General features: G+C 29.5%; 1 protein-coding gene across 1 annotated transcript in view; it reads left to right on the top strand.

The window, feature by feature from the left end:
- LOC142330762 (uncharacterized) overlaps positions 1–14,379 on the top strand; it is a 47,948-nt gene that overhangs the window by 15,193 nt on the left and 18,376 nt on the right. Inside the window, exon 6 of the mRNA XM_075376207.1 lies at positions 1,652–1,708. Coding sequence (XP_075232322.1) covers positions 1,652–1,708 — 57 coding nt within the window. The remainder of the gene's footprint in view (positions 1–1,651; positions 1,709–14,379) is intronic.

Below are 14,379 nucleotides of genomic sequence, written 5' to 3' on the forward strand. Positions count from 1 at the left end.
CACCTGATGCAAACTGTTGTCAATGACTTCAGTTATTTATTGTGAACATTTGCCTTCAGTTATTGATAGTGTAGGACTTGCAACTAGACAAATCGTCTAGTCAGAATTGCACTAGACAAATCGTGTTGACAAGGAAAACCACTGTTCTCGAAAATTATTGCACTGAAGCATGAATAGTTTACAACAGACAATAATAGATTAGAGCAGTAATATACACCTCCAATAATAGTGCTAATAGGAGCAGTGTAAAAGGTAACACTCAAATACTTGTAGTTAAGCTCTCTCAGTTTGGTTTTTAAGTTTCTTGCCCTGTGTGGAAATATATATATATATATATATATATATATATATAAGTGTTTCTTGCATGCGCACCACTTCCTCAGATTTATTTACAAGTTTTTTTAAAATGTATTTAATATATTGTTATAAGAGGACGCGAATTTAGAAGAATTAAAAAAATTATATATTTTTATTTTATTTATTATAAAATTATACATTATAAATCATGTTTTCCAGTTTGATCATATATATATATATATTGTATTTTTTTAATAAAAAATTCAACCTGAACAACCCAAGTACAGAATTATAAAGTAAATGAAATGACACTTACCTTATTTTTTATTCCAAAAGCACCTTTGCAGGATCCTGCATCATCAGCTGTATATAATATATTTATATAAAATTACATATCAGACATAATAAAAAATTAAAATATTGTAAATAGTTAATTTTAATATTAAAATTTCAATGTAGTGAAAATATCAAGAAATTTAATTTAAATAATACTAGGTAAAGTTTGGACATTTTTTAGAGATTTTAAACATATAAATACAAAAGATTCCAACTTGATCAACTTTCAGACAGAATATGAAGATGACACTTAAAAAAGCAGCAACAGATGGCAGCACATTTTTAGATTAAAAAAAGAAATAATCATAATTTTTATAAATAGCGTGATTTAAATCCACTCAGTAATGTAAATTGGCTTTCCAGGTTACATAGCATAAATTTATTCTATTTATTATTTTTTTTAAACTTAAGTTGTTATTTATTGTAGAAATAGTTATTTTATTTAACTGACTTCATATGTTTTTTATATATGATTGTAGTTTTAATTTTTTATTATGTTTGATATGTAATTTTATTTAATTGTATTATATAAAACTGATATGCAGGATCCCGCAAAAAGGCTTTTGGAATAAAAAATAAAATGTTATTTCATTTACTTTGTAATTCTTTACTTGGGTTGTTGAAGTTGGTTTTTTATTATAAAAATACAATATATTGGTACAGAAGAATATGACGTTTTACTATAATTTACAGTGTCCAGTCTAAAAGTACAGCTTAAAATTAAGAGAACCAGTTAACATAACTTGGCAACTTTTTTTAAAATAAACATCAACTCTCGCAATGTTTTAATGTAAATTTGTCTACTTCAGTGTATGCACCTTTTGTTGCTCTTCAGATGCCTGGAAAATAATCTAACTCCTGCCAGGTGTTTAAGAGCATCAGCTTCATTATTAGACCTACACCTTCAATTTTTTGTCCATATTTTGCGACTTTTTACAAAATAGAATAATGTTATTGTAATGGAAATAATTTTATATTAATTCATAATTATTTTTTAATTGTTGGTTTAATTTTACAGGTTATTATTGATAAATTAACCATCAAAGGAAGTACCAAGAATAATTGTAAGAGTAGTGTAAATAATTCTAACTTTTGTCAAAAGTCTGTTATTCCAGAAAATAATTTAAAAACACAACTTATTAAGCATAACAAAGAGAAGAATTATGTTTGTACCATTTGTCAGAAGACTTTTAATCAAAGTTCTGAATTAAAATCACATTTAAACGTTCATACGAAAGAGAAAATTTATTATGTTTGCAAAATCTGCCATAAGGTTTTTAACTGTAATTTTAATTTAAAGCAACATCTTAACATTCATACAAAAGAGAAGAATTATATTTGTAACTTTTGTCAAAAGTCATTTAATCAGAAAAGCAATTTAGAAATACATCTTAATATTCATACAAAAGAGAAGAATTATATTTGTAACTTTTGTCAAAAGTCATTTAATCACAAAAGCAATTTAGAAATACATCTTAATATTCATACAAAAGAGAAGAATTATATTTGTAACTTTTGTCAAAAGTCATTTAATCAGAAAAGCAATTTAGAAATACATCTTAATATTCATACAAAAGAGAAGAATTATACTTGTAACTTATGTCAAAAGTCATTTAATCATAAAACCAGTTTAAAAATGCATCTTAATATTCATACAAAAGAGAAGAATTATATTTGTAACTTTTGTCAAAAGTCATTTAATCAGAAAAGCAATTTAGAAATACATCTTAATATTCATACAAAAGAGAAGAATTATACTTGTAACTTATGTCAAAAGTCATTTAATCATAAAACCAGTTTAAAAATGCATCTTAATATTCATACAAAAGAGAAGAATTATATTTGTAACTTTTGTCAAAAGTCATTTAATCAGAAAAGCAATTTAGAAATACATCTTAATATTCATACAAAAGAGAAGAATTATACTTGTAACTTTTGTCAAAAGTCATTTAATCGCAAAGACAGTTTAAAATTACATCTTAATATTCATACAAAAGAGAAGAATTATATTTGTAACTTTTGTCAAAAGTCATTTAATCAGAAAAGCAATTTAGAAATACATCTTAATATTCATACAAAAGAGAAGAATTATATTTGTAACTTTTGTCAAAAGTCATTTAATCACAAAAGCAATTTAGAAATACATCTTAATATTCATACAAAAGAGAAGAATTATATTTGTAACTTTTGTCAAAAGTCATTTAATCGCAAAGACAGTTTAAAATTACATCTTAATATTCATACAAAAGAGAAGAATTATACTTGTAACTTTTGTCAAAAGTCATTTAATCGCAAAGACAGTTTAAAATTACATCTTAATATTCATACAAAAGAGAAGAATTATATTTGTAACTTTTGTCAAAAGTCATTTAATCAGAAAAGCAATTTAGAAATACATCTTAATATTCATACAAAAGAGAAGAATTATATTTGTAACTTTTGTCAAAAGTCATTTAATCACAAAAGCAATTTAGAAATACATCTTAATATTCATACAAAAGAGAAGAATTATATTTGTAACTTTTGTCAAAAGTCATTTAATCGCAAAGACAGTTTAAAATTACATCTTAATATTCATACAAAAGAGAAGAATTATACTTGTAACTTTTGTCAAAAGTCATTTAATCAGAAAGGCAGTTTAAAATTACATCTTAATATTCATACAAAAGAGAAAAATTAGTTTTGTAAATTCTGCAAAAAGGATTTTTATTGCCTTTCTAATTTAAAGCGACATCTTAATATTCCTAACTAATTTCAACCATTTCTTATGAAGTTATTTGTACTTGCATACATGGTCTCAGACTCACTGCAGACGTTGAGATGTTTGTTGTCATTGATTGATGGGCACATATGACATCGCCTGTGTTTTTTCTGTAGCAATTCAGGTTTGATTTTTCCTTTTTTAATTTTTAATACATTTCTAATATTAAAGTCAGCGATGTTGGAAGTCTGGATTCTTCAAGTCGTCGTCTCATATGAGTTAAGGCAAATGATTTCCTTAAATATATGTCCATATTTTCAGGGCTTATTTTTCATGAACATTCAAAAGGTGTATAGATCCTGAAAACTGATAAGCATCTTGTCTACAATTAGATACTTGGAGGGAGAATAATTCGACCGGCAATTTCAGATTAACATTTTAATTAATTTGAAAATATGAGCGGTTTTGTCACCATCTAGTATACTGGAGTGTACTTTAGTGCCGTTAAAAGTAACAGAAATAAAAACCGCTGAAGGGACATGGTTTCCCTGAATATAACACTTCCATTTCCATCACTTTCTGTAGATTCCTCACATCTTCTTTACTAGAATTAAATATACCAAATAAATACAGTAGTCCATTAAAGCTTTTAATTCAATATTATCAGTGTGATTAACAAAGGAAGTTGTGGAGCAGTAGTTTTAGTGATAATTTAGTAATTTTATGTTCTAATTAAAACAGTAATTTCCAATAATAACTTGAATTAATAGAGATTCAAGTTTTTAGCAGTTTCTTTTATTTGAGAAAGATGAGTCCTAATAACTTTAGTTCAGTACTCCATTTATAACAATTTTTTTCATAGACAGACTTTCGTCTAATTTCCTCTTCAACAATTCATCTGATACACTCATCGCGTTTTTGTTTTTAATTTCACATACATTGTCAGGACTTTCTATGTCACATTCACTATCGCTATCATATTCACTAAATATAGATTCACTGTCCTACAGATCATCAGTTCATTAAGATATCTTCAATTTCATTTTCGTTCAAGCTTTTACTACATTCACAAGAGGTACTTTTACTCAGTAAACTCATAATTTGTTAAAAATGTAAAAAATTCAATGACGATTTTATTACCAAAAAAAAAGTAACATTGCTACTATCATCGGATTGATTGTGAACACTCGTAAAAGGTAAACCAATAAGTTTCATTGTACATGGCACTATAGCTGACCTTGAAACACCAACCGTCATGTCAACATAGCCAACAAAAATATACCTCTCAGATCAAAAATGACCAGACGACAACAATTAAGAGTTAAATTTGTATAAATTTGCAATTATTTTGAATTTATGCTTGTAAATTTACCAAAATATTTTTCAAAATATATAATATCAGAAAATATAAAAAAAATTACATTTTTTTTAACACCTAAAAAAATTAAGAATCTTTAAGATTAGATCATACTTTGTTGCTACTGGCATATTCCGATACATCTATTTAAGAAATTTTTTGATATATATTTTAAGAAATATATTTCAGCAATTACATTTACCATTTCTATTTGAATCTTGCCCGATCTTTTGTTAAGGCAAAAAAATCTCCTCTTTACTATTTATTTTTTCCACACAGAATCTTCCCTTTCTAAGCCACCCTGATATATTTCCCAATTTGTTTATTGATGTGCTCTTCTCTTCTTTGTATTCTCTACAAGTTTTATAAGATTTTAAATGTTACTGAAAGGAGAGACATTCCACTGTAAATTTTGTGTCAAGGATGAATTGGGGCAGAGTGTCCATTCTGGCAGGATTTTTTTTGTCTTCCAAATATTTTCTGTAATAGATCATTGATTAATTAGCTAATAATCATAATTTTAAAAATTACAAAGTTATTGGGTCCTCGCCCGGATGCTTTATTATTTTTTTGAGATCAAATTATTCTTTATTTCTTGTTTATTCAGGGGACTTGAGTTTTCTAGTTTAGATACTGGTTACAAACAGTTGATCTTTTTTCTGGATTTTTTAGCAGATTCAACAGTTTTTCAAAATTATTGACTAAAATTTTACTATCGCAAAATTATATTTTTTATTAAATTTTATATGTATTCAATTTTTTATAAAATAAATATCTTTATGAAATAGAGTATTTTATTGTAATAAAAAAATTAGTTTATTATATTTCAGTTTTAGAAATGTTTATAATATATAAATTGCGATTATTATGTGATGTTAAGAAATAATATTTTGTTCATAAATTAAAAGATTTCAGAATTATATAGTCTGATTTTACAATATGTATGTGAAATGAAAACTTAATCTTCCACTTAAATATTTAAGTGGATTAAACTATATTTATATACTCTTATTATTTAAAAATTGTGTTTTTGATTAATTTTCATATGTTCATTCAAAGTTATTTATTTTTTTAATCAAATAAAGTTCTACAAAAAACAGATTGCTTTTTTATTTAAAATGTACATGATTCTTTTTCGTAAGAACAGTTGGTTGTATTATATTATGACCAGATGCATTTATCCTGTACCAGTTAGATAATTAAAACTAAATTAAAGCTACCCCCTCTTTGCCTGACCTACGTTGTGAATCTGCATAGTCTTAACTTTTCCATTTAAATTTTGTAGTGTCCCAGCCATGGGGGTTTAAATGCGGTGGCCTCACATCAAAAAGTAGATTATTTTGAGGTTGTTTCATTTATAAAAATCTCATTTTTCTACATGTAATGGTATGTCATTGTTTTAATCTTAGGCATATATGGACAATGTTAATGATAATTTTTTTTGTTTTTTTTAACTCATTTTCTCTCTCTTCTCCAGTCTATTTCTTTCCAGACCATCTTCTTTTTCTATTTTCCAACTCGTGATTGAAAATTAACTTTGTAAACAGTTTTTTTGTTTTAAAAAAATTTCAACAATTCCTACGTCTTGGAGAACCTTTTTAATCGCTTCAGTCTAATTAATTTATTTTGTTTTTCTTTCTGCAGAAATCTATTATTTTTTTTCAGTATTCTATTATTACTTTTTAAAAATATGAGACAAATGAAACAGTTGTGTACCCTTTTTAATTAAATTTTACTCTGGTTGGGTTTTTTTATAACTTTACTTGTTCCTATTTGGTTTAAGTTGTTTTGAATTTCTTGAACCTCTTTGTTTTTTACTCTAAATTACAGCCTCTCCTAGTTTAGATCCTTCTAGGTTCTTGTTTAAATCCTACTACAGTTTTTATAACAGAACTCTTTACTGTTGTCTTTTTTATGGTGCTTTTGTGTACCCTTTTTAATTACTTGTTAACTTGTTAAAAGTTCCTCTTCGGTTAAAATTGATTTTACTTTCTTCAACCTCTTTCTTTTTTACACTTAACGAGTTTCTTTACCATGTAGTTTTTATTTTTTTTTTACATATATATATATATATAAACACACTTCACCACCAAATATCTGTAAGAAATCCAAAACAAATGTGTGTTATAAAGAAATCATAGTTAACTCCCAATTAGATATTAAGAAAATTAACATATTTCCCCGAAAAACTTTTGAAGTCTTTTTCTAAGCGTTTTATGAAAGAAATCCGTAAATTTCAAGGTAAGTTTTAGAGAGATTTAATAACAAAGGTACGCATTGTATTGGGTACCATGATTTTTCTTTCGGAAAACTTCCACACATCCGTCAGTTCCCAAAACCATCATCAGTTCAAAACTTTATATATATATTTCACTTCCTTGTGGACACATTAACTACCGGAATTTTGTGCCAGTCACTTTCAAATTGATTCATAAAATACAGGATGTCCCATATAAAACGCAACCCACCAATCACTCATCAATGAAATTTCAAAAGTCAAGCTTACTCCCTTACTCGTTACTGAAATGGACTCGTCCAACCTATGAACATCGCGGCGATGCAGTAGAACACTACCGATAGTAACAACAATGCAATCATAACGTTCAGTGTATTGCTAGAGACAAGATGGTGTTTTCGCTACATGAACGTGTTTTCACCGTTGAGTCGTACTTCAGTACGAAATCAGCGGTTGCAGTGCAAGATTTCTTTCGCCATAAGTACCCAGATAAACCGGCTCCTAACAAAACATCAGTATTAAGGTTAGTCGCAAAATTTAGAGAGACCGGTTCTGTTAATAACAAGGAACACAAAAGATCTGGGTCGGTGTTGAATACAGATACGTTCGCTGAAATCAAAGACCGATTACTCGCCTCGCCAAATAAGTCGATCAGACGTTTGTGTGCTGAAATTAATTTGTCTAAATCGACTGTTCATCGGGCGACCAAACGATTACAATTACGACCTTATCGCATTCAAACGGTTCATCGACTTCATGATCCCGACAAAGAAAAACGGCTACGATATTGTCAACGGTTCCGTCGATTTCTGCGTGAGGGAATTAATGTTATGGATTTGTTATTTTTCACAGATGAAGCGCGGTTTCATTTGAACGGCTACGTAAACAGCCAAAACAGTAGAATTTGGTGTGCTGAAAATCCCCACTTTTATCACGAAAAACAATTACACCCGTAGAAGTCGGGCGTGTGGTGCGTGATATCACGGAAGAAAATAATCGGTCCAATTCTTTTCTAGTACACCATTAATCCAGAACGATATCAGGATATTTTACTTCGGTTCATCGCACTCTTGGAAGAGGAACTCAGACACTGCCGGCTACAACATGACGGTGCGACATCGCACTACGCAGGTTCAACTTCTGATTGCGTCGTGGAATTCTTTGGTAATCGTGTTATCGGTCGAGGCTTCTGGCCACTATGATTTCCAGATTTGACTGCGGCGGATTTTTTTCTACGGGGTTACCTCAAAGAAAAAGCCTACAGCAACAAACCACGAACACTTGAACGATTGAAAGTCAATATCGAACAAGCTGTATTAAATATCCAGCCACAAACTTTGAAAAAAGTTGCAAGAAACGCCGTATAAAGAATTGAAGCTTGTATTCAAGAAGATGGCGGCCACTTCGAATATTTATTCTAAATGTAAGGTAATGGATGGTAATAATAGGAATTACATTTACATTTACAGATCCCTTTTTATTATTTCAATACCTACTAATATAAGGTTGGGTTGCGTTTTATACGGGACACTCTGTATATTGTAGACTGGCTTACCCGTGAAATACGGTGGTCGGGTAGATATGAAATTTAGAAATAACACTAATCATTACCTCCTTACGTACCATTCGTGGTTTCTATAATTTGCATCATAAAAGATGCGGCTTGATTACGTAATAAGTTGATTATTAGGTGAATTAAATAACCGTAAATTTTGTTATAACTCTTTCTTGTATATGTTAAATGGAAATTTATTCTCGTTCATATTTAATGTAATTATAAGTTCCGCAAGATTGATAATAACTTATTTGATATTAGACAACGTTTGATAAATGGACAACGTATAAAGCGAAAAAAAATTAAATGGAATAATATTGTTGTTTAAAAGTAACGGTAAAGATGTCGTGACATTCGTTGCCATAGTGGGGGATGACAGAGAAATATGTGTGTCCCGCAGTTGTATGGTTGAATTGTACGGGAAAGTGTAGTACGTGTGTTCGTAGACTCAATTTGTAAGACCGTTACTGACTCGAGGGAACGTCATCCAGTTTACTTCTTTTTGTCGAGATATTACTGATTAAGGTGAGTTTTAATTACGTTTTTTTATTTTATTTCAATTTTTGAAACGATAATTTGCAGATGTTTTTTCTTTTTATGTATGTATTCAAATAATTTATTAATTTAAAAATGTTACAACCCAGTTTACACTCGTTAATTTAAAAAAAATAAATAAATAATTATTTATTGTGTTTAAATTTTCTTCGTAACATTTAAAAAAATATTTACCGTTAATTTTTTTAATCGAATTTTTCTGTTTTAAAATTTATTATGAGGCACAAAAATCACGTTGACTGTATCAAACAACCTACTAACATGACGGTTCTGGTTTGACTCTACGCGTGGAAGCAATTCTTACCGACCGTGATTTATCTGATTATTTATGCTTTTAAGAAGGAATTATGCATCACAAATATACACGAAAATTTGTTTTTCATTTTTAGACATTCGAAGCGCATTGATTTTGTAGAAAAACTGGCAGAAGAGTAGTATTTTAAATAGAATAGAACGTAACGAAATTCTCATCGGTCTTTCACTCAGGAAGACATTTTTAAACAATGAAGGGTTATTTGAGATCCTGAGATTATCCATGATAAACTAGCTGTGTCTTCATATAACTTACATATAGTGTAAATGAAATATAGATCGACAATTAATATGTAGACTGAAATCTTTTTTTATTATAAATTTTTCTTATGATTTTTAAATAATCTAACAGAAAAAATCACATTGGTAGTGGGTTCTGTAACGATCGACTGTTGTACTGAAGGTCCTGTGTTCGATTCAGAAATCTGGTTCGGCATGTTTAAATGATTATCATTTCATTTCGTTCATTACGTGCAACTCTAACGGCGCGAAATAAAGAAATTGCAAAAAAACTTTCTTGTGATCAACGGATCTTCGAAATTTTTAAAAAATTTAAGTAATATAATTCAACTACGTACTCGTTTTTACAAGATAAAATTTTATATTCTTAATTGTTTATAAAAATAAAAACGATTTTTTCCCTTTAAATGAATTCTAAACGAAAAGGATACAGCGGTATTATTTCATTCGGTGGAACAACCGACTAGTATATTGAAGGTCCTCGGTTCAATATCGGGCATAAGTTTGTCTTCCTCGACATCTGATAAGTCTAAACATAACCCGATATACATAGCCCGTATATAAACAATAACGCGTAATTAAACAATCGTGCAGGAGTTATAAATTAAAAATAAGTAATTTCATCAGAGGGTTAGATTCCGGGATTTCGGTTCGATTCCCAGCTTGTGTTCGTTTTTTGTTTTTTAGCTATTTATCACACTATCGTATTAAATAAAAAGAAATAAAGTCGTTAAAAGATTTAAAAAAGCGTCGAAAATTGTAACGGTAAATTTAACAAAGGTTTTGTTAAAATGCATTTTGAGCAAGAAAATTAAAACAAAAAATACAAACATATAAATTACCCCCCCGCACGCCCGCGCGCGCACTCACACGCACACACGCAGAGAGAGCATGAGAGTGATCGAGTGGGCGATGTTGTGGAAGGGAATAGAAGTTATTATAACTGAAAGTTACTTCAAATTTATCGTTAAAATAAATGTAATAATTTTTTTTTGTTTAATAGAAAGCTTAGAACTACGTAATTAAAATGCGCCTCGATTCTGCCGCGTGCAAAAAACGAACGATTTCTTAAAACATTAAAATAAAAATATTCCTATATATAAATAATTCCCTTAGAATAAATTACTATTAAGAACCGGGTAATCGACTGTAACGTAAATATAAATTTGAATGTCGCTATTTTAATTATTGCGAATTAAATATCTTTTCAACAAGTAAAGTAATGAAACATTAATTCTTTAATAGACAGCTTAGCACCGGATAATTGACCATGATAATGATTTTTTTTTTATAAAATGATTTTGGTCGTAATAAAATTCTTAGATGTTAGAAAAATTTAAAACGACATACAATGTTGAATAAATTATTATTAGAACAACCGGTTAATCGACTGCCGTTCAATTAGTTCTCGCAAAAACGATTTCCTGCATTTACACCCTCAGGCTGTTCCATCATAAAATTGAAGATTATAGGAAAGTAATTTGAAAGTCTAAATTTTTTTTAGCCGTTTTACAAAAAGCGAATCAAACTGTCAAAATTATGATCCGTCTCCATCGATAGTAATTTTTTTTTACGGGGCCCGATGCATATACCTTTTTTTTGACGTCTTCTTACTCGATCTGTTGCAAGGAGGTCTTGTTAAATATAAATAGTTAAAATATTTAACGTTTCCTTTTTTTTATACGTGAATGGAGCCAACCGGATGGAAATTTAGGCGACTTCGATTGTCGTTTAGTATTTCTATTTTATTTTACCTGTATGTAACGGTTTGATTACTTTTTTTTTAATCGATCCGTTTACGTAAGCTGCAAGGTAACATTTTTGAAAAATATTAAATCTGTAAAAGAATGCAACATAATAAAATTTCTTACGGGAATGTATAAGAAACGGAAAACCGACTTGGTTAAACTGTCTAACGCATTTCTTTTTTTACAATATCCAAGTTCGATATTTATTTTTTCGTTTAACGCCTAAAGGCTCATGCCCAAACTTAAAATTTTTTTTTAATCATATGACGGTTAAGTAGATAAATATTTTGGTACGTAAAAAATTAACGGCATTTGGAACCAAAACGTTTCGGATATAAGTCGGTTACGCGATACATTTAATCTGAGAATGTAAAATGAAATGTACATCTTTTTTGTCAACCAGAACGTTAGTAGTAAAAAATTATGTCCTCTTTCAATTGTAATACGTATTATATGTGTCGGCTGTTAGTTAAGGGTGTCAATTGACCTAACAATTTCCAATGGAGTAAATTTTCTGTGAAAAAATACTCATCCCGTACATTTTATCGGTCGATGAAATCAAAATAATGAATCCCCGATGAAAAAATATTTTGTTAAGTTTCGAAGTTTGTTGCGTAATTAAAAAATGGAGGAATCTCTTACTCGTACATATTTTTAAAACAGTGAGGGTGACGTTGCGTCTGAAGTTCGTCAGAATTCCGTTCTTTTTGTACGGTAAATAATTCTGGGTTCGATTTCAGGTTAGACTTGGAATTATGTTATATTATTATCAAAATTCGTAAATAAAAAACCCTCTAGTAAAAAAAAATGCGTGAATATTAAGCGACGGTTACCGGCCTCCGTGGCTTGAGCGGTAGCATCTCGCCCTTTTATCCGAAGGTCCCGGGTTCGATTGCGGTCAGGCACTTCAGAATTCTCGATAAAATGTTATAACAATTTTTCATATTTTTCTCAACCGTATGCATCTAAATCGCTAGTAAAGAATTCAACAGTCGAACCGAGCCCGTTAACAATACCTCTTTTATCTCGTACTTAACGTTTTCATACGATTAATAATTTTAAAACGATTACTTCCGTCTATACTTACGACAATTTTCACTTACATTATACGATCGGATATAACGAAAAGAATTTAATACGAATTCGTAAATATTATTCAGATTTTATAAACGATTTAATACCAAATCTGTTATAATGAATAAATGTACGGTAAGAGGCCTCTAATTTGGTTAAATCTAATTCTGTCGAGACGTTTCCGAATTAATAGATATATCTCTTATTTCAGCTGCTCGAAATGGATTCCTTTTAGGAATACGAAGGTTCTGCAAGAGAATTTAAATGCAGATTATTTTCTCTATTGGAGGATTTTTCTGTTGTATTTGGTTTAACCTTTCGGGGTCGTTAAATGTATTTTACTTGTTGTCGTGCTTCTATTTCTGCTGTTTTTCAGTGAATTAACTTTTCCTTTATCGTATTTATTTTTTGCTTTACTTCATTTTTGGACAGTCTTTATATTATATAAACGTCAGGTGGGACATCCAGTAAATCTTTATTTATATTTAGTTTTTAGTTGAATTTTAAATTTCGTTTTTTTTTTTCATTAGTTTCCTTTACACGTTCGTACAAGCTGTATATCTGCTTCTAATTATGGATTGGGTTATGACCGTAAAATATTTTAAACTGTGTTAATTTGTAACAGAATAAATGCTAAGCAATAACTGTATATTTTATTCTAATATGTTCAATTAGCGTAGACGAAATCTTTCACGTAGGCGGTGGAATTTGTGTTTGTAAAATATATTTTAATTTTGTATACCTGCTTTAATTTTTAGTTATACTGCTATTAAATTCCTTACCGTTATATAAAGGATAATAGCCCCGTAACAATCGCTTGTTATTTTCAAAGAGTGTACATATTGTTCTGCCGGATCTATTATAAACTTTTCTACACGTGCAAATAACGGAGAAATGTTATATAAAAATATGCCTGAAATTCTTTGTTTCCGATTTACGACTGGTGAAAGAGAAGTGAAAAGGTTTTTCTTTGTTCGATTCAACTAACGACAATGTTTCTTTTCTTCTTCAGAATACAATGCTTTAAAAGTTTTACCGGCTTATTATTCATTTATCAAAGTTATCGGAGGTCTTACCAAAAATACAGGTTTTTACCCCAATTTATTGAATTTCATACCAGATTTCCGAATAAATACTGCAGATACGGAACTATTTTATTGCTTTTTTCAGGCGAAAAACAAAACAATTCAATAATTTTGTCCCTTAATTCTAATTCTATTTTGCGGTAGTTCCACACCGAGTTGGGTCTCCCCAACTACATACAAACCAACCGTTTTTAATTGCAACAATTATATTTAACGTTAATTAAACCAGGTTAGCGAGCTAAGCGAGTGTAGGTTATTACTTTTTTTAGTACAGCCTTTTTTTTTACCAGGATATTTCGAAATCTGTTAACCTTAGAGATCTCTATCGGGTAATTTACTATTTTAATTTTTAGTTATCGTTTCAATCCCCGCCACAGCTTATTTGTGTTTGTCGACATATACCGGTGAAATTCCGAATGTATCATAATGTTAGTAAATATTTAAATGTTTAACCCGAGGTATTTGGTATGTGTCTACATTCACCAGAGAAATATCGGTTGACATTCTTAAATTTCGATCTTTCACGTTTACCTGTATATTACACGCGTGTAGTGCGAAATAACGAAATATTGTGTGCGGGTACTATGTGAATTATGAGGGATTTAATTAGGGTGAAAGGGGTTTCTGACGACAGATTTGTTTTATAACTCGTAACTTACGTCTTAATCAAAGCTAGATTATGTATCAGATTTAATGAAAATCACAGGCCATTCCATACAGACAATTTAACTACAGTTACTTTTTTCGTGCAATTCTAAATCCGGTATGAAAATAATCCCGTTATTTAAAGGTCGTTCTGTCAAACGGGAATACAGATCTGCGAGAGAATTAGGTTAATACATTAAAATACGTTCAGTATTACACAAAGTGAAGCGTAGAAAAA

The sequence above is a fragment of the Lycorma delicatula genome, chromosome 9, assembly GCF_047948215.1.
Source record: "Lycorma delicatula isolate Av1 chromosome 9, ASM4794821v1, whole genome shotgun sequence".
Taxonomy (NCBI): domain Eukaryota; kingdom Metazoa; phylum Arthropoda; class Insecta; order Hemiptera; family Fulgoridae; genus Lycorma; species Lycorma delicatula.